Source organism: Salmo salar, chromosome 10, assembly GCF_965601325.2.
Source record: "Salmo salar chromosome 10, fSalSal1, whole genome shotgun sequence".
NCBI lineage: Eukaryota > Metazoa > Chordata > Actinopteri > Salmoniformes > Salmonidae > Salmo > Salmo salar.
In genome coordinates, this window is record NC_138300.1 from 73,418,461 (window position 1) to 73,436,751 (window position 18,291).

Sequence of the window (18,291 nt, forward strand, 5' to 3'; positions counted from 1 at the left end):
AAATCCTGCAGCTAGGGAGTTCCTAATGTAGGTGTCCATAGCCTTGGTCTGCGTTCCCGACAGCGAGTACAGTCGTCCCCGGGGCGGAGTGGTACTAAGGAGAAGGTCAATCCTGCAGTCATATGGTCGGTGTGGCGGAAGTGAAGTGGCCCGGGCCTTGTTGAACACCTCCCGAAGGTTCTGGTACTCCGCGGGAATGGCGGAGAGGTCTGAGGCACCTTCCGAGCCCCCAGAAAGACGTCCAGGGAAGGTTACGCTGACTTCAGATATTGGGCGAGAATGGACAGCCCATGATGGCATCAGTTGATGAGGGGATTGTGTCTCTGGAGCCAGGAGAATCCCAATACCATGGGAATCTGAGGGGACTTGATGAGCAGGAATTGAATAGTCTCACTGTGATTCCCTAACCCATAGGTTGATGGGAGTGGTAATATGAGTAACCCGGCCTATAGAACACCCGTTCAGCGCTGTAACATCCATGGGAGTGGAGAGGGGCTGAGTGGGGATGTTCAACACGGAAGCCAGGGTAGCGTCCAGAAAACTCTCATCGGCCCAAAAGTCAATGAGGACCCGAAGCGATTTAGACTGGCTTCCCCACAACAGAAGGGCATGAACATGATGACATCTATTTTGTGAAGTGCACCAGTCCCTCCTGCAGCAAAGCACCCACACAACATGATGCTGCCACCCCCGTGCTTCACGTTGGGATGGTGTTCTTCGGCTTGCAAGCCTCCCCCTTTTTCCTCCAAACATAACGATGGTTATTATGGCCAAACAGTTCTATTTTGTTTCATCAGACCAGAGGACATTTCTCCAAAAAGTTAATTGCTCCCAAGGATGAACCAGACTTGTGGAGGTCTACAATTTTTCTTCTGAGGTCTTGGCTGATTTCTTTAGATTTTCCCATGATGTCAAGCAGAGGCACAGAGTTTGAAGGTAGGCCTTGAAATACATCCACAGATACACCTCCAATTGTCAATTAGGCTATCAGAAGCTTCTAAAGCCATGACATACTTATCTGGAATTTTCCAAGCTGTTTAAAGGCACAGTCAATTTAGTGTATGTAAACTTCTGACCCACTGGAATTGTGATACAGTGAATTATAAGTGAAATAATCTGTCTGTTAACAATTGTTGGAAAATTACTTGTGTCATGCACAAAGTAGTTTGCCAAAACTATAGTTTGTTAGCAACAAATTGTGGTTGAAAAACGAGGTTTAATGACTCCAACCTGAGTGTATGTAAACTTTCGACTTCAACTGTACATCCATTTGAAAAAGCCCATGCTGTTTACCTATGTTATGTTTTGTCACGATAAATGTCTGCCATCTTTGGGTGGCCACAGGTCAGAAAGCCAAAGAGGGGGGCAAAGCAGAGTGCGCTGAGAAGTGCTTTGTCAAATGTGTTCCCAACGCTGGTGACTGTGGGGATGGGTTCTGTGAGGCCACCTGCGGCAAACACACCACCAAACAATGCAATATCCCTTGCAACTGGAAGAAGGCCTTTGGCGGTAAGAGTGCAAATGTTGGAAATGAACTGTGGTCCTGGCATGTGCATTCGGAAAGTATTCAGACCCCTTGACTTTTCCCACATTTTGTGACATTACAGCCTTATTCTAAAATGGATTGAAAAAAAATAGCTTTGCAGACATTTTAGCAAATTTATAAAACAATTTTTTTTGAAATATCACATTTATATATGTTTTCAGACCCTTTACTCAGTACTTTGTTGAAGCACCTTTGGCAGTGATTACAGCCTGGAGTCTTCTTGGGTATGACGCTGCAAACTTGGCACACCTGTATTTGGGGAGTTTCCCATAGTTTTTTCGTGATCACTGGTCAGGTCTCATCGGGGTCAGGAAAAACTCTGGGCCCTAATCATAACGGAATTCGAATAACTTTTTTTTTTTGGGGGGGGGTATTTTTTTAACTAAATATATGGTATTTCTTTCTAGCTAGAGGTGAAATAAACGCACACCTATTTAGGCGAGGTGCTGGCTAGCGGAGTGGAACACTTGAAAATAAAGGAGAGCCGCACACTCTAGGAGCTCAGATGCAAAAATATTATGTCCAACGTTTCGACAGACAAGCTGTCTTCATCAGGGTATAATGACAAACACTGACTCGTTTATATAGTGTCAAAAGACACACACAGGTGTCTGTAATCATGGCCGGGTGTGGCCTGATATCATTGGTTAATTCTCATGTATTAAAATAGCATACAAAAAACATAAATGGATAGTGTACGATCATAGATACAATTTGGCTACATAAGCCTACAAACATTTACAATAGCAAAATCACAACAATTACAAGAATGGCTTCAGATCAAAGTCTACGTTGAGACCGAAGCGAGCAAGGGTCTTTAAATTAAAGATCCAGGCAGCCTCTCGTTTTAACAGTAAATTATCGAGGTCACCCCCTCTCCTAGGGAGGGTGACATGTTCGATGCCAATATAACGTAGAGACGAAATCGAGTGGTTTGCTTCCAAAAAGTGGGCCTCAACTGGGTAAGTCGAGTTTTTCCACCTAATGGTGCTACGATGCTCCGAGATTTGTACTTTTAATTTGCGCTTTGTTTTACCCACGTCATTTTTACCACAAGGACAAGTTATAAGATAAATACCTGCCCTAGTGGAGCACGTGATAACACCTTTGATTGGGATCTGTTTCCTTGTTTGGGGGTGTTTGAAGGATCTACATTTGTAAGTGCCATTGCATTGAGCACAGCCATTACACCTGTTGTTTCCATCCAGTAGGGGCGCAAATAGACGTTGTGCAGGGACATCTCGGGGTGGTAAATCAGAGTTTACCAGTTGATCTCTGGGATTTCTGCCCTGCGAGAATACGACCAAGTAGTCTAGCTGACTGCAAGTACAGGTTCACCAACTGGGGAGAGTGTGACACAACCACCGGCACCAAGAGCCGGTCAGGAACCCTGAAGAAAGACCTGTTCAAGTTAGACTGCGAGGCCACCATCTAGGTGACCAAGCCCTGCTCCTCCAGGCCGAAGGGGAAGGGAGGAAAAGGTAGGTCGGATCTCAATAGACCACCATTGGACAAACCTAGCGGGCAATACAGATGTTTAGCATACTTTTTAGTAGGTATGAATTTGTCACTAAACTGGAAAAGCAGGTTCTCCAAAACAACATGAAACACAAATCAATCACAGGAGAAAAGAAAGCAGTTCATATGCTGCGATAAATGAATTTCATTGCTGCCATATCAGAATGTCATTTGCCCTTTGGCTGAGAATACCACTCATTGAATCCAAACACGTCTTTTTCTTCTTCCATTTCTTCAGGGAAGAAGGCAAGAGGAGAGTGAGAACTAAAGAGGGAAGCTGACTGAGAAACAGCAGGTGTGACATCTGGCTTACTTCAGTAGTACAATCATCTCCTTCCTTCACCAAACACTCAAACAGTGCCTCGGTCTACGTCCCAAATAGCCCCCAATTGACCAGTAGTGCACTATGTAGGGAATAGGGCGCCATTTGGGAAGCAGCCTGTCTCTGCAGCTGAGAGCGTTGTCCTCCTCAAAACAACAACAACCCAGCAATCTCTGTCTCTAATTTATTTTCATGAAATCAGTCGTTTGTTTATTTGTTTAAAGTTTTTTTTTTAAATATTATTTTCAGTAGGTAACTTGACATATACAGTGCAGTCGGAAGGTATTCAGGCCCATTTACTTTTTTCACATTTTGTTACGTTACAGCCTTATTCTAAAATTGATTAAATACATATTTTTACTCCTCAATCTACACCAATACCCCATAATGACAAAGTGAAAACAGGTTTTTAGAAATTTGAGCAAATTTATCCAAAATTAAAAACAGAAAGTCCTTATTTACACACAGTGCCAGTCAAAAGCTTGGACACTCCTACTCATTCAAAGGTTTTTCTTTATTTTTACTATTTTCTACATTGTAGAATAATAGTGAATACATCAAAGATATGAAAAGCACATATGGAATCATGTAGTAACCAAAAAGTGTTAAACAAATCAAAATATACACTGCTGTCACGATATTCTCCTTCGTCTGAAGATATCTCAAAATCACTGTCAGAAAAGGTGGACAAATACGCAGCGGATTGCGTGCTCAACATCATTTTTATTAACTATGATGTACACGGAAAACAATAAACACGAAATGAAAGAGTGACAGTTTCACAGGCTATACAAATACTTACAGCAGTGCGAAATAAAACAACCCACAACCCCAAGAGAAAAACACACACCTAATATATGACTCCCAATCAGGAACAACGATATCCAGCTGTTCCTGATCGGGAGTCACAAGACTAACACAGAAACAGAAAAACTAGAAACTACATACAACACACAACTTCTGCCACGTCCTGACCAAATACTAAACAACTACTCCCTCTGCTGGTCAGGACGTGACAGTACCCCCCCTAAAGGTGCAGACCTCGGAATGCACCTTACAAGAAAACACCAAAAAAAATCCCCCAATACTACAAAAAAATATATAAAAAATACCCCCTAAACAAAAAGGGGAGGGAAGGGAGGGTGGCTGCCGTCAACGACGGCACCTGTGCTACACCCCCCTCCCCAACCCACCTATATTGGAGGCGGCTCAGGGGCGGGACGTGGACCCCGCTCCACCCTTGGCGTCGCCCACTTAGGTGGCGCCCCTGGCCGCGTCGGAGGACTGGCGGGCAACCCTGACTGCGCCCGGCTGGCGGGCGACCCTGGCTGCGCCCGGCTGGCGGGCACCCGGGCTGCGCCCGGCTGGCGGGCGACCCTTGCTGCACTCGCCTGGCTGATGACCCTGGCGGCTACAGACTGGCGGGCGGCTTTGGCGGCTCCAGACTGGCGGGCGGCTCTGGCGGATCCAGACTGGCGGGCGGCTCTGGCGGATCCAGACTGGCGGGCGGCTCTGGCGGATCCAGACTGGCGGGCGGCTCTGGCGGATCCAGACTGGCGGGCGGCTCTGGCGGATCCAGACTGGCGAGGCTGGGCTGACGCACTAGAAACCTGATGCGTGGGGCTGGTACTGGACGTGCCAGCCTGGAGACACGCACCTCAAGGCTAGTGCGTGTAGCGGGAAACACTGGACCGTAGAGGCGCACTGGCGGTCTCGAGCGCAGGACTGGTATCACCCCTACTGGCTGGATGCCCACTTTCCCCTGGCACATGCGGGGCGCTGGTACTGCGCATACCGGCCTGAAAATACCCGGCCTCGCCACAGCACCCATCACCCCAAAGCACGGGACCTGTCCAGTATGTCTCTGCCCAAAAAGGGTACGGGGAGCTGGCCTGGGGCTCCATCCACGCCCAGCCAAACTACCCTTGTGCCCCCCCAAAAAACATTCTTGGGGCTGCCTCTCGGGCTCCCTTACTAGCCGTGTTCCCCGGTCCTCACCAGATTTATTCCGCTGCTTGGTCCTTTTATGGTGGATTGTTCTGTCACGATATTCTCCTTCGTCTGAAGATATCTCAAAATCACTGTCAGAAAAGGTGGACCAATACGCAGCGGATTTCGTGCTCAACATCATTTTTATTAACTATGATGTACACGGAAAACAATAAACACGAAATGAAAGCGTGACAGTTTCACAGGCTATACAAATACTTACAGCAGTGCGAAATAAAACAACCCACGACCCCAAGAGAAAAACACACACCTAATATATGACTCCCAATCAGGAACAACGATATCCAGCTGTTCCTGATCGGGAGTCACAAGACTAACACAGAAACAGAAAAACTAGAAACTACATACAACACACAACTTCTGCCACGTCCTGACCAAATACTAAACAACTACTCCCTCTGCTGGTCAGGACGTGACAACTGCTAAAAAAAATAAAGGGAACACTTAAACAACACAATGTAACTCCAAGTCAATCACACTTCTGTGAAATCAAACTGTCCACTTAGGAAGCAACACTGATTGACAATAAATTTCACATGCTGTTGTGCAAATGGAATAGACAACAGGTGGAAATTATAGGCAATTAGCAAGACACCCCCAATAAAGGAGTGGTTCTGCAGGTGGGGACCACAGACCACTTCTCAGTTCCTATGCTGCCTGGCTGATGTTTTGGTCACTTTTGAATGCTGGCGGTGCTTTCACTCTAGTGGTAGCATGAGACGGAGTCTACAACCCACACAAGTGGCTCAGGTAGTGCAGCTCATCCAGGATGGCACATCAATGCGAGCTGTGGCAAGAAGGTTTGCTGTGTCTGTCAGCGTAGTGTCCAGAGCATGGAGGCGCTACCAGGAGACAGGCCAGTACATCAGGATACGTGGAGGAGGCCGTCGGAGGGCAACAACCCAGCAGCAGGACCGCTACCTCTGCCTTTGTGCAAGGAGGAGCAGGAGAAGCACTGCCAGAGCCCTGTAAAATGACCTCCAGCAGTCCACAAATGTGCATGTGTCTGCTCAAACGGTCAGAAACAGACTCCATGAGGGTGGTATGAGGGCCCGATGTCCACAGGTGGGGGTTGTGCTTACAGCCCAACACCGTGCAGGACGTTTGGCATTTGCCAGAGAACACCAAGATTGGCAAATTCGCCACTGGCGCCCTGTACTCTTCACAGATGAAAGCAGGTTCACACTGGGCACATGTGACAGTCTGGAGACGCCGTGGAGAACGTTCTGCTGCCTGCAACATCCTCCAGCATGACCGGTTTGGCAGTGGGTCAGTCATGGTGTGGGGTGGCATTTCTTTGGGGGGCCGCACAGCCCTCCATGTGCTCGCCAGAGGTAGCCTGACTGCCATTAGGTACCGAGATGAGATTCTCAGACCCCTTGTGAGACCATATGCTGTTGCGGTTGGCCCTGGGTTCCTCCTAATGCAAGACAATGCTAGACCTCATGTGGCTGGAGTGTGTCAGCAGTTCCTGCAAGAGGAAGGCATTGATGCTATGGACTGGCCCGCCCGTTCCCCAGACCTGAATCCAATTGAGCACATCTGGGACATCATGTCTCGCTCCATCCACCAACGCCACGTTGCACCACAGACTGTCCAGGAGTTGGCGGATGCTTTAGTCCAGGTCTGGGAGGAGATCCCTCAGGAGACCATCCGCCACCTCATCAGGAGCATGCCCAGGCGTTGTAGGGAGGTCATACAGGCACGTGGAGGCCACACACACTACTGAGCCTCATTTTGACTTGTTTTAAGGACATTACATCAAAGTTGGATCAGCCTGTAGTGTGGTTTTCCACTTTAATTTTGAGTGTGACTCCAAATCCAGACCTCCATGGGTGGATAAATTGGATTTCCATTGATTATTTTTGTGAGATTTTGTTGTCAGCACATTCTACTATGTAAAGAAAAAAGTATTTAATAAGATTATTTCTTTCATTCAGATCTAGGATGTGTTGTTTAAGTGTTCCTTTTATTTTTTTGAGCAGTATATATTCCAGGAGGACCATCAGCTGTTGCTATCGATAAGGTGTCTGATTCATCATTTTCACCTCAAATAGAAGTAGAGGGACTTTTGTCAGAGGTTGCTTGTTGTGAGCGCTGAGGGAACTTTATGGACTTGGCCAGATGATTCTGCATCTTTGTTGCATTCTTCACATATGATTTGGCACAATATTTGCAAATGTACACAGCTTTTCCTTCTACATTAGCTGCAGTGAAATGTCTCCACACATCAGATAGCGCTAGTGGCATTTTACAGTAAAGATTAGGAAAACAAAAATAAAAAATAATAAATACAATTCCATTTACAAATAAATAGTTAAGCAGTTAGATTAAACAACTCCTTTGTAAGATACAAGTTTTAAAATGAAACATGTATGGAAACAGGTCAATTAACACTCCTCAGTTAGCAGGCTCAAGCAAGCTGAAACCCACATGGTAGAAGAAACTAACTAGCAGAAATTGTTAACAAGTTAGAGATGATTTAAAAACACACTTTGGTGTAGGCTACTCTTTACTAGTTAACAAAACATCATGCATGTCATATAAAATATATTCACCCCACCCAGTATTGTAATAAAACTTACCAGAAATGTAGTCCTTTGTTCAGACAGTATAGTAGTGTGGGATCAATAGCATCTCATTAGTCTGCAAGATATTGAGAATCAGCTGTACACGTGATGGAAGAGTGCACTGCACATGTAATGGAAGAATGCACTGTGCATGCAGAGGGTTGCAATTCCATTGAATTGGGGATCATTTAACCAAAATATGCCACAAGACCTAGAATTGCCTAAAAAAAGGTTCACTGTTATAAGAGATTTTGATGAATTTAAGCAAAATTTGGGAAATTTACCACAAAGTTTCCGACCCTTTGCAACCCTAGTAGTCACCCTTTGCTTTGATGACAGCTTTGCACACTCTTGGCATTCTCTCAACCAGCTTTACCTGGAATGCTTTTCCAACAGTCTTGAAGGAGTTCCCACATCTGCTGAACACTTGTTGGCTGCATTTCCTTCACTCTGCGGTCCAACTGATCCCAAACCATCTCAATTGGGTTGAGGTCGGGTGATTGTGGAGGCCAGGTCATCTGATGCAGCACTCATCACTCTCCCTCTTGGTCAAATAGCCCTTACACAGCCTGGAGGTGTATTGGGTCATTGTCCTATTGAAAAACAAATGATAGTCCCACTAAGCACAAACCAGATGATATGGCGTATTTCTGCAGAATGCTGTGGTAGCCATGCTGGTTAAGTGTGCCTTGAATTCTAAATAAATCACTGTCAGTGTCACCAGCAAAGCACACCCACACCATCCCCCCTCCTCCTCCATGCTTCACGGTGGGACCTACACATGCAGAGATCATCCGTTCACCTACTCCGCGTATCAGAAAGACATAGCGGTTAGAACCAAAAAGGTCAAATTTTGACTCATCAGACCAAAGGATGTGCATTACTCGTGTTTCTTGGCCCAATCAAGTCTCGTCTTCTTAGTGGTGTCCTTTAGTAGTGGTTTCTTTGCAGCAGTTCGAACATGAATGCCTGATTCATGCAGTCTCCTCTGAACAGTTGATATTGAAATATTTATGTTACTTGAACTCTGTGAAGCATTTATTTAGGCTGCAATTTCTGAGGCTGGTAACTCTAATAAACTTATCCTCTGCAGCAGAGGTAACTCGGTTTTCCTTTCCTGTGGCGGTCCTCATGAGAGCCAGTTGCATCATAGCACTTGATGGTTTTTGCGACTACACTCGAAGAAATGTTCAAAGTTCTTGACATTTTTCAGAATTGACTGACCTTCAAGTAATGATGGACTGTCGTTTATATTTGTTTATTTGAGCTGTTCGTGCAATAATATGGACTTGGTCTTTTACCAAATAGGGCAATCTTCTGTATATCACCCCTACCTTGTCACAACACAACTGATTGGCTCAAACGCATTAAGAAGGAAAGAAATTCCACAAATTCACTATGAACAATGCACACCTGTTAATTTAAATGCATTCCAGGTGACTACCTCATGAGCTGGTTGAGAGAATGCCAAGAGTGAGGCGAATCTGTCAACGAGGCAAAGGGTGGCTACTTTGAAGAATCTCAAATATTAAATATGTTTTGATTTGTTTAACACTTTTTTGTTACTACGTGATTGCATATGTGTTCTTTTATAGTTTTGATGTCTTCACTATTATTCCACAATGTAGAAAATAGTAAAAATAAGGAAAAACTCTTGAATGAGTAGGTGTGTCCAAACTTTTGACTGGCACTGTAAGTATTCAGACCCTTTGCTATGAGACTCGAAATTGAGCTCAGGTACATCCTGTTTCTATTGATCATCCTTGAGATGTTTCTACAACTTGATTGGAGTCTACCTGTGGTAAATTCAATTGATTGGACATGATTTGGAAAGGCACACACCTGTCTATATAAGGTCCCACAGCTGACAGTGCATGTCAGAGCAAAAACCAAGCCATGAGGTCTAAGGAATTGTTCGTAGAGCTCCGAGACAGGATTGTGTCGAGGCACAGATATGGGGAAGGGTACCAAAACATTTTTACAGCATTGAGGGTCCCCAAGAACACAGTGGCCTCTATCATTCTTAAATGGAACCAACAAGACTCTTCCTAGAGCTGGCCACCCGGGCCAAACTGATTACCGTAATTTACGGACTATTAAGCGCACCTGAATATAAGCCGCACCCACTGAATTTAAAAATATATATTATTTTGAACATAAATAAGCCGCACATGTCTATAAGCCGCAGGTGCCTACCGGTACATTGAAACAAATGAACTTTACACAGGCTTTAACGAAACACGGCTTGTAACAAAAATAAATAGGCTTTAACGAAACATGGCTTGTAACAAAAAATACAAAAATAGCAGTAAACAGTAGCCTACCAAGAAAGTCATTGGTCACTATCTTCTCCTCCTGTGCACTGAAACCACTGAAGTCCTCTCCTTCGGTGTCGGAGTTGAATAGCCTCAGAATTGCTTCATCCGATATTGGATCGTTTTTATTGTCGCTCTCGTCACTTTCATCCGTAGGCAAATCCCCCGCTGAGCCCTCTTCAACATGCAGCAGTCCAGCCTTTTGAAACCCGTTGATGATAGTGGATTTTTTTGACAATGCTCCACGCTGTCAGGACCCACTGGCAGACTTGACCATAAGTTGCTCTTCGCATGCGACCGTTTTAGTGAAGGATTTCTCCCCACTTGTCATCCAAGCCTCCCGCTGAACACGGAGCGCCACCTTAAATGCACAATTTACACTGATGTCGCGTGGCTGCAAATACTTTATTGTACCCCCAGGAATCAGGGTGACAAAATGACTACCGTAATCAGAATGATGGGAAGTTTGAGAGCGCTCGATTTAATCTAAACAGTAAACAAAAAAGATGTTTGACCTTTACCCGTTCGGCAATTTCATTGGTCTAATGAAAGCTTCATGCCGCCAAAAAACTGAGCACGTCACAGAATGTTTTTTTGGAGAAAAAAAATTGAAAGCGGGAAAAATCCATATATTAGCCGCGTCATTGTTTAAGCCGCGACGTTCAAAGCCTGGGAAAAAAGTTGCGGCTTATAGTCCGGAAATTACGGTTAAACGAGGGAGAAGGGCCTTGGTCAGGGAAGTGACCAAGAACCTGATGGTCACTCTGACAGAGCTCCAGAGCTCCTCTGTGGAGATGGGAGAACCTTCCAGAAGGACAACCATCTCTGCAGCACTCCACCAATCAGGCCTTTATGGTAGAGTGGCCAGACGGAAGCCACTCCTCAGTATAAGGCACATGACAGACCGCTTGGAGTTTGCCAAATGGCACCTAAAGACTCTCAGACCATGAGAGAGAAGATTCTCTGGTCTGATGAAACCAAGATTGAACTCTTTGGCCTGAATGGCAGGTGTCACATCTGGATGAAACCTGACACCATCCCTACGGTAAAGTATGGTGGTGGCAGCATCATATAGGGGGGGAGGGACAGGGACTGGGAGACTAGTCAGGATCGAGGGAAAGATGAACGGGGCAAAGTACAGAGAGATCATTGATGAAAACCTTCTCCAGAGCACTCAGGACCTCATACTGGGGTGAAAGTTCACCTTCCAACAGGACAATGACCCTAAGCACACAGCCAAGACAATGCAAGAATGGCTTTGGGACAAGTCTCTGAATGTATTTGAGTAGCCCAGCCAGAGCCCGGACTTGAACATGATTGAACATCTCTGGAGAGACCTGAAAATAGCTGTCCAGAGGTGCTCCCCATCCAACCTGACCAAGCTTGAGAGTATCTGCAGAGAAGAATGGGAGAAACTCCCCAAATACAGGTGTGCCAAGCTTGTAGCATCATACCCAAGAAGACTTGAGGCTGTAATCTCTGCCAAAGGTTCTTCAACAAAGTGCTGAGTAAAGGGTCTGAATAGTTATGTAAATGTGATATTTCAGTTTTTTTATTTTTTATACATTTGCTAAAATATCTAAACCTGTTTTTGCTTCATCATTCTGGGGTCTTGCGTGTACATTGATAAGTAAAAAAACAATTTAATCAATTTTAGAATAAGGCTGTAACGTAACAAAATGCAGGAAAAGTCATGGGGTCTAAATACTTTTCGAATGCACTGTAAATCAGTCTTCATATTTGATAGGACATCCTATGTTTTTAACAGAAAATGTAACTCAGCTTCTATAGATAGTTGTAATAAAGGTATAGGTACGAAATTAAACGTCAAAACAAACAACAGTATGAACAAAATTATAATATTTCTTCGATGATCGTGAGTGTCATCGAGTATGTTCAAGGAGCTCGAAAATTCCTATTTTAGAAGATTATGAGGAATAGGTTTTTAAGTGCGTATGTGTACTGTCTACAGTACAGCTAAGAAACAAATATTGGAATTATATGGAATGATAGAACTCCTCTGCTAAATGTATTTTTTTAACTATAGAAATGACTGGCATTGCAGCATAAGGTTTGTTTAAAAGAACAAGAATAAAATACTGTACTGTTGTTTCTATAAAAATGTTTTTATGTTTTGTCTGAATACTGTACATAGACATCTTGAATAACTGTTTTTTGGTGTTAATTATGGTAGTCTGTTACATATTTTACCTATTATTATTATTACATATTGAAAAAGTTCAGGTCAAAGGGGAATACATTTTAGGATTCTAGTGTGTAACTTTCAATCCATTGTTTGAATGGTTGGATATGGGCTGCGTGTGACTTTCCAGCCACAAAACCAGATTTGACTTTCAATAGTTTTTTTTATATTCCCTTGTAAGTCACATCGCTTGAAGACTCATCTTAAAGTTGCCATCGTGTTTAATATCATAGGTCTTTGAAAAGAGTTTCGATGCCACAATTAATATTTTCATACCTCCATCCACCTCTGTCACCAGAGTCACCTTCATCTTAGTGGTATTTATTGGTATTTTATTAGGATCCCCATTAGCTGTTGCAAAAGCAACTCTTCCTGGGTTCCACACAAAACATAATACAGAATGACATAATACAGAACATCAATAGACAAGAAACCGAAAACCTGTAACAATTACCCTTGTTGCTTTTCCCATCCCTTTCTTCTCCGGGCCTGTTGCTGACACCTCATCCTCTGATTCGTCCACACGTTTTCTCTTCTATCCCTTTGCTGCAGATAGCTCATCTTTAAATGTTTCAACTGTGGGGTTCTCATGTTGTTCTTTTTTTACGGTCTTTCAAATTTTTACTGTTTGCCAGGTTCTGAACAAAGGGATGCAAGGTCCTGAACAGTAGCGTCATTCCTTGGTATCAACCCAATCACTCTCTCAATCTCAAGGATAGACTTATCCATTCCACAACTGATAATGATTTTAGTCATGTCTACTCTCACGTCTACTCTTCTTTAAACTTTATGGAATTTATTTTTTAAAGTTAAGGGTTATCTTATATATTTTTTTGTATACTGAACAAAAATATCAATGCAAGTGTTGGTCCCATGTTTCATGAGCTAAAATAAAAGATCCCAGAAATGTTCCTTACACACAAAAAGCTTATTTCTCTCAAATGTTTTGCACAAATTTGTTTACATCCTTGTTAGTGAGCATTTCTGCTAAACCAAGATAATCCATACACCTGACAGGTGTGGCATATAAAGAAGCTGATTAAATAGCATGTTCATTATTACATAGGTGCACCTTGTGCTGGGAACAATAAAAGGCCAAAATGTGCAGTTTTATCACACAACACAATGCCACAATTTTTGAGGGAGCATACAATTGGCATTCTAACTGCAGGAATGTCCACCAGAGCTTTTGCCAGAGAATGTAATGTTAATTTCTCTACCATAAGCCGTCTCCAACGTCATTTTAGAGAATTTGGCAATACATCCAATCGGTCTCACAACCGCAGACCACCAGCCTAGGACCTCCACATCCGGTTTCTTCACCTGCAGTATCGTCTGAGACAGCTGATGAAACTGTGGGTTTGCACAACGGAAGAATTTCAGCACAAACTGTCAGAAACCGTCAGAGATACAGTGACGAGATCCTGAAGCCCATTGTCGTGCCATTCATCCGCCGCCATCACCTCATGTTTCAGAATGATAATGCAGTGAGTTAACTGCCTTGCTCAGAACGAGGATTTGATCCAGCAACCCTTTGTTTACTGGCCCAATGCTCTAACCACTAGGCTGCCTGACGCCCCAAGGGACATCTCAAGGATGATCAAAGAAAATTCTATGCACCTGAGCTCAATTTGGAGTGTCATACCAAAGGGGTGTGAATACTTGTGTAAATGAGATATTTCTGTATTTAATTTTCTACAAATTTGCTAAAAAATCTACAAACATGTTTTCACTTTGTCATTTTGGGGTACTGGGTGTAGATCGGTTAGAAACTAAATCAAATTAATCCACTTTGAATTGAGACTGTAAGACAACTAAATGTGGAATAAGTCAAAGGGTATGAATGCTTTCTGATTGCAGCTGAGGTTGCTCGATCTGATGTTGGCCTACAGTACCGTTTGCAGCGATTTGAGTGAACATTCCATAATCTAGTATCAGTAATTCATAATTCATTTGGTATTTTGTAAGAAATGGCAGTATATCTTCATCACAATATTACATCATCACAAACAAAAGCAGGAGGCATATAGAATTGTTAGCAGAAAGAGGAACAACATTATTTTAACAACAATATACAGTTGTTACAAAAAAATCAGCTTAGTAAAGCTTAGGCTTTGGATGTCATACCTTTAATGTGCTGCTTTGAAACATTTTGTTAGATTTTTTTATACTATTTTACATAGACAATTATCTTCGTAGTCCATCAATCAAATGCATCTTCCTTAAATAATAAAATGTTCTATTACATATTATAATAGAGTAGCTCACATCATCCTCACTTCACACCTGTGTTTCTGTACTGACACCTCAGTAGGTTCTTGAAGGTCTTTCTGAAGGTGACATTACACAGTGCATAGCACGCTGGGTTGACTGTGCTGTTGATATAACACAGCCAGTAGCCCATGGTCCACACTGTGTTTGGAACGCAGAAGTGACAGTAGGTGCCAATGATGGCCATGACGCTGTAAGGAGTCCAGGTGAGAATGAAGGCCAGGAGAATAGCAAAAATAGTCTTGGTCACTTTCCTCTCCCTTGCTACAATCCGTCTCCTCTTCACCTGGGTCTTACTGAAGCTGGGGAATGGGGAAAACATTTTTCTGAGCTGACTAGTTGTATTGGAGCCATTAAGGATAGAATTTGGCTGGGAGACCTTGGTAGCAGAACTGTTCTTATCCCCTGTGTGGTTGAACGTGACCCTACTGTTGGACCATCTGCAGTCTTGGTTAATCTCACTAGGTAAGTGTTCTGGAGAGGGGGTAACATCTTTAGTGGGGATGACATTATTGTTGGCCTGCTCTGTAGAGTCTTTTAGGGCCTTGATAATCCCCTGCATAGCGCAGATACTCGTCTCTGCTTCGATGGAAATGGCCAAGTCGCTCTTTGGCTCAGTGTCTGTCTGGGTCGAGACGCAGCTCCTCTTTAGATGGAAGCTTTGTTTCGGTCGTCCACTAGAGGTCCTCGCTGTGCTACTATGCAGCTCTGCAGTGAGGCGACTGTGGCTGGCAAAGGAGATCCGGGTGTATAGGACAATCATGATGACCGCCGGCAGGTAGAACGCGGATAGCGTCATCCCCAGTGTAACCGAGGGTTTGGACAGGAGCTGGATGTAGCACTCCCCATCAGGGACGATCCGTTTGCCGACGAAGGACTGCCAGAAGAGGATGGCCGGGGCCCAAAGGAACAGAGACAGGAGCCAGGCTGCTGCGATCATCAGCCCAGCCAGTCTGGTGGTCCGCCTGGCCGGGTAGGTCAATGGTCGGGTCACGCAGAAGTAGCGGTCGAAGCAGATGATCAGGATGTTCATAACCGAAGCGTTGCTGACCACGTAGTCCAAGGCCAACCACAGGTCACAGATGACCGCACCCAGGGGCCAGTAGCCCTTGACGATATAGAGGGTGTAGAGGTTCATGGAGAGCAGACCGATGATGAGGTCAGCACACGCCAGGCTGAACAGGAAGTAGTTGTTGACTGTCTGGAGGTGGCGGTTGACTTTGATTGACAGCATCACCAGGACGTTGCCCAGGACGGTGATGAAGCTGAGCGAGCCGGTCACTATGACGATGAGGATCAGTTCAGCAGTGGTGTAAAGGCAGCCCGGTCTCCCATAATCTCCATAGGAGTGGTTGCCGTAAGGATGGACCCAGCTGATGTTGTATTCCATATCAGATGAAGGCACTTGATGAAAACAAACAAATAAGCAAAAAATGGAATACCTAAGGTTGCATTTGAAGTTTTTTGATCAAATATCTTATCTGAAAAATAAATGGTTACAATGTCCTCTATTCAATTTTAATAGCCCATCCAGAATTTTCCCAAAGCAACACCTTTGTGCTTGTAATTCCTAGATTAATAATAATGAATAGATTATCCTTGAAAGGAAGGGAATTGCATTGTAATATACACTGCTCTATATTTTTATTCTATGGTGTATGGTGAGATATAAATATATAACTTATGCCTATCAAAAGCTAATGTGGAGAAATGTTTTATGCATTGCTAAAGGGGAATTCTAATGTAACTTTCCAAGTTGGATTAGGTGAAGTATGCTTGCCGAATGAAAAATAAACCTGTGCACTAGAAGTTGTCATACCGTTTGTATTCATGAGGGTTACATATTTTACAGGAATTAACTGATAAACTTACCCCTCAAATTAGAAGAAAGCCTCTCGAAATCTTCAGTGTTATTTCTGCCATCCATATTCCTTGATTAAAGCAAATGTCCAGTCGTAACAAAAATCACACAAACTTAAATTACAAATTGGGCTGCCTGTAGTCCCATCGTCACAGTCTGCAAGCATCTTCATAACCAATCCACAAGTGATTTACACACAGCAATAGCATCTTCACGAACCCTATGGCCCTATGGCTGATGTTCTCAATTAGGTCCACTCAAGTCTCCTTGCAGTAAAAAACTGGCAACACCTAGTAACGTCACAGATGTCTTTATGTTTTCATGCAATAAGGATGGGCCTCCCCTCGAAGCCGGATTCATCTCTAGGTGTCTTCCTTTCAGGGAGTGTTTCCTGGTCACTGTTCATCTCTGCTTCCGTTTGCTCTTTGCTCTAGGCCAGGTCACTGTACAAGCACTTTTTGTGACAACTGCTGATTTAAAGGGCTTTACATTTAATTGATTGAATAACACTACAGTATAGAGACTGTACAAATGTTTTCTGTTTCTTCAAGTGCAGCCTGTTTTATGAATTTCAGCACAACCTTCAATGGATAGCTACACAATATAGTCACTGAAAATGACCTCAATGGGTATGACATCATGGACGTATTTACTAATCAACACAATGGTCCAAACCAAGTACCAGATCCCTGAATAACCCACGCCTTAGCGAAGTTTCCCATTTTCATTTGCCTTTTTTCATTGTCAACATTACATAGGATCTTTGGTGTTCCCGTATGTGATATAGCACTTATTGGATTTGTACTGTAATCTCAATACATCTTACAAGAACAGAACATCTTCATCACATCAGAACTCTAAAACATTTGAGACAATTGATAAGAGGTTAGGGGGAGAAACCGCAGTCAAGAGTATATCCCAAGTCAAGTCATACAGGTACAGTAGAGACTGCACCTTACCTGGTATCATTTTATTCACCATTACTGACCTGAGGACTGTTAGAGAAACAGTATAGAGAAAACCTAGAGTCCTTTCACTGGTCAGTGGTCATGAAAGAAAGAAGATAAGGAATGTATGTTAAGTATTGTGACAGCAACTGTATGCCATCAACCCTCCACATTAGCCTCCTGAACAATTGAATACTGTAGTCAACATACTGTAGTCATGTGTGATGTTTCGACCAAGTTTAGTTTGTTTCTAGTTTTAATATACAGCATAGGTCTTCTGTGAAAGAAGTTGAACAAGTAGCTGATTGAAGAAGCACAAGTGGACATTTTTGACATCTAACAAAAATGTATATCAAATCTATATTAAATCAACCATCCAAACATAGGAAGATAAGCATAAGTAGGGTGTCCAATCAATGTCGCTATCATAATCTGTTCAAAATTTATAGTGTTTTTTCCTTGTATGATAGCCAAGATTAGGGTGACTAAAACAATGGATGCCGGAGAAAAAAAGTAGTTAAAAAAAATCTGGAAAACAGCATTGCTGTCAGTTAGGCTGAATGCCGTGCGACAATTACCGCAAACCGACAGGCTCATGGTTAATCTTATCATCTTTCTTCTCGAATCCGGAGGACATAAAACAATATAGAGGTAAGATTAATCGATTTTAAGACATGTAGTATTTTCATATTAACACGAAATTCCAGTTTTTTTTCTCAGATTTCTCA

At 43.4% G+C, this 18,291-nt stretch overlaps 1 protein-coding gene across 1 annotated transcript; it reads right to left on the bottom strand.

Moving 5' to 3' along the window:
- Positions 1–14,071: 14,071 nt before the first annotated feature.
- Positions 14,072–16,152, bottom strand: chrm4b (cholinergic receptor, muscarinic 4b). Its single transcript, XM_014123929.3, has one exon. It carries the CDS (start codon positions 16,143–16,145, stop codon positions 14,760–14,762), a length of 1,386 nt encoding a protein of 461 aa, XP_013979404.2. The 5' UTR covers positions 16,146–16,152; the 3' UTR covers positions 14,072–14,759.
- Between the last annotated feature and the right edge of the window lie 2,139 nt (positions 16,153–18,291).

What these genes read in the sequence shown, in the direction of transcription:
- chrm4b (XM_014123929.3), bottom strand. Translation starts at nt 16,145, where the DNA reads ATGGAATACAACATCAGCTGGGTCCATCCTTACGGCAACCACTCCTAT.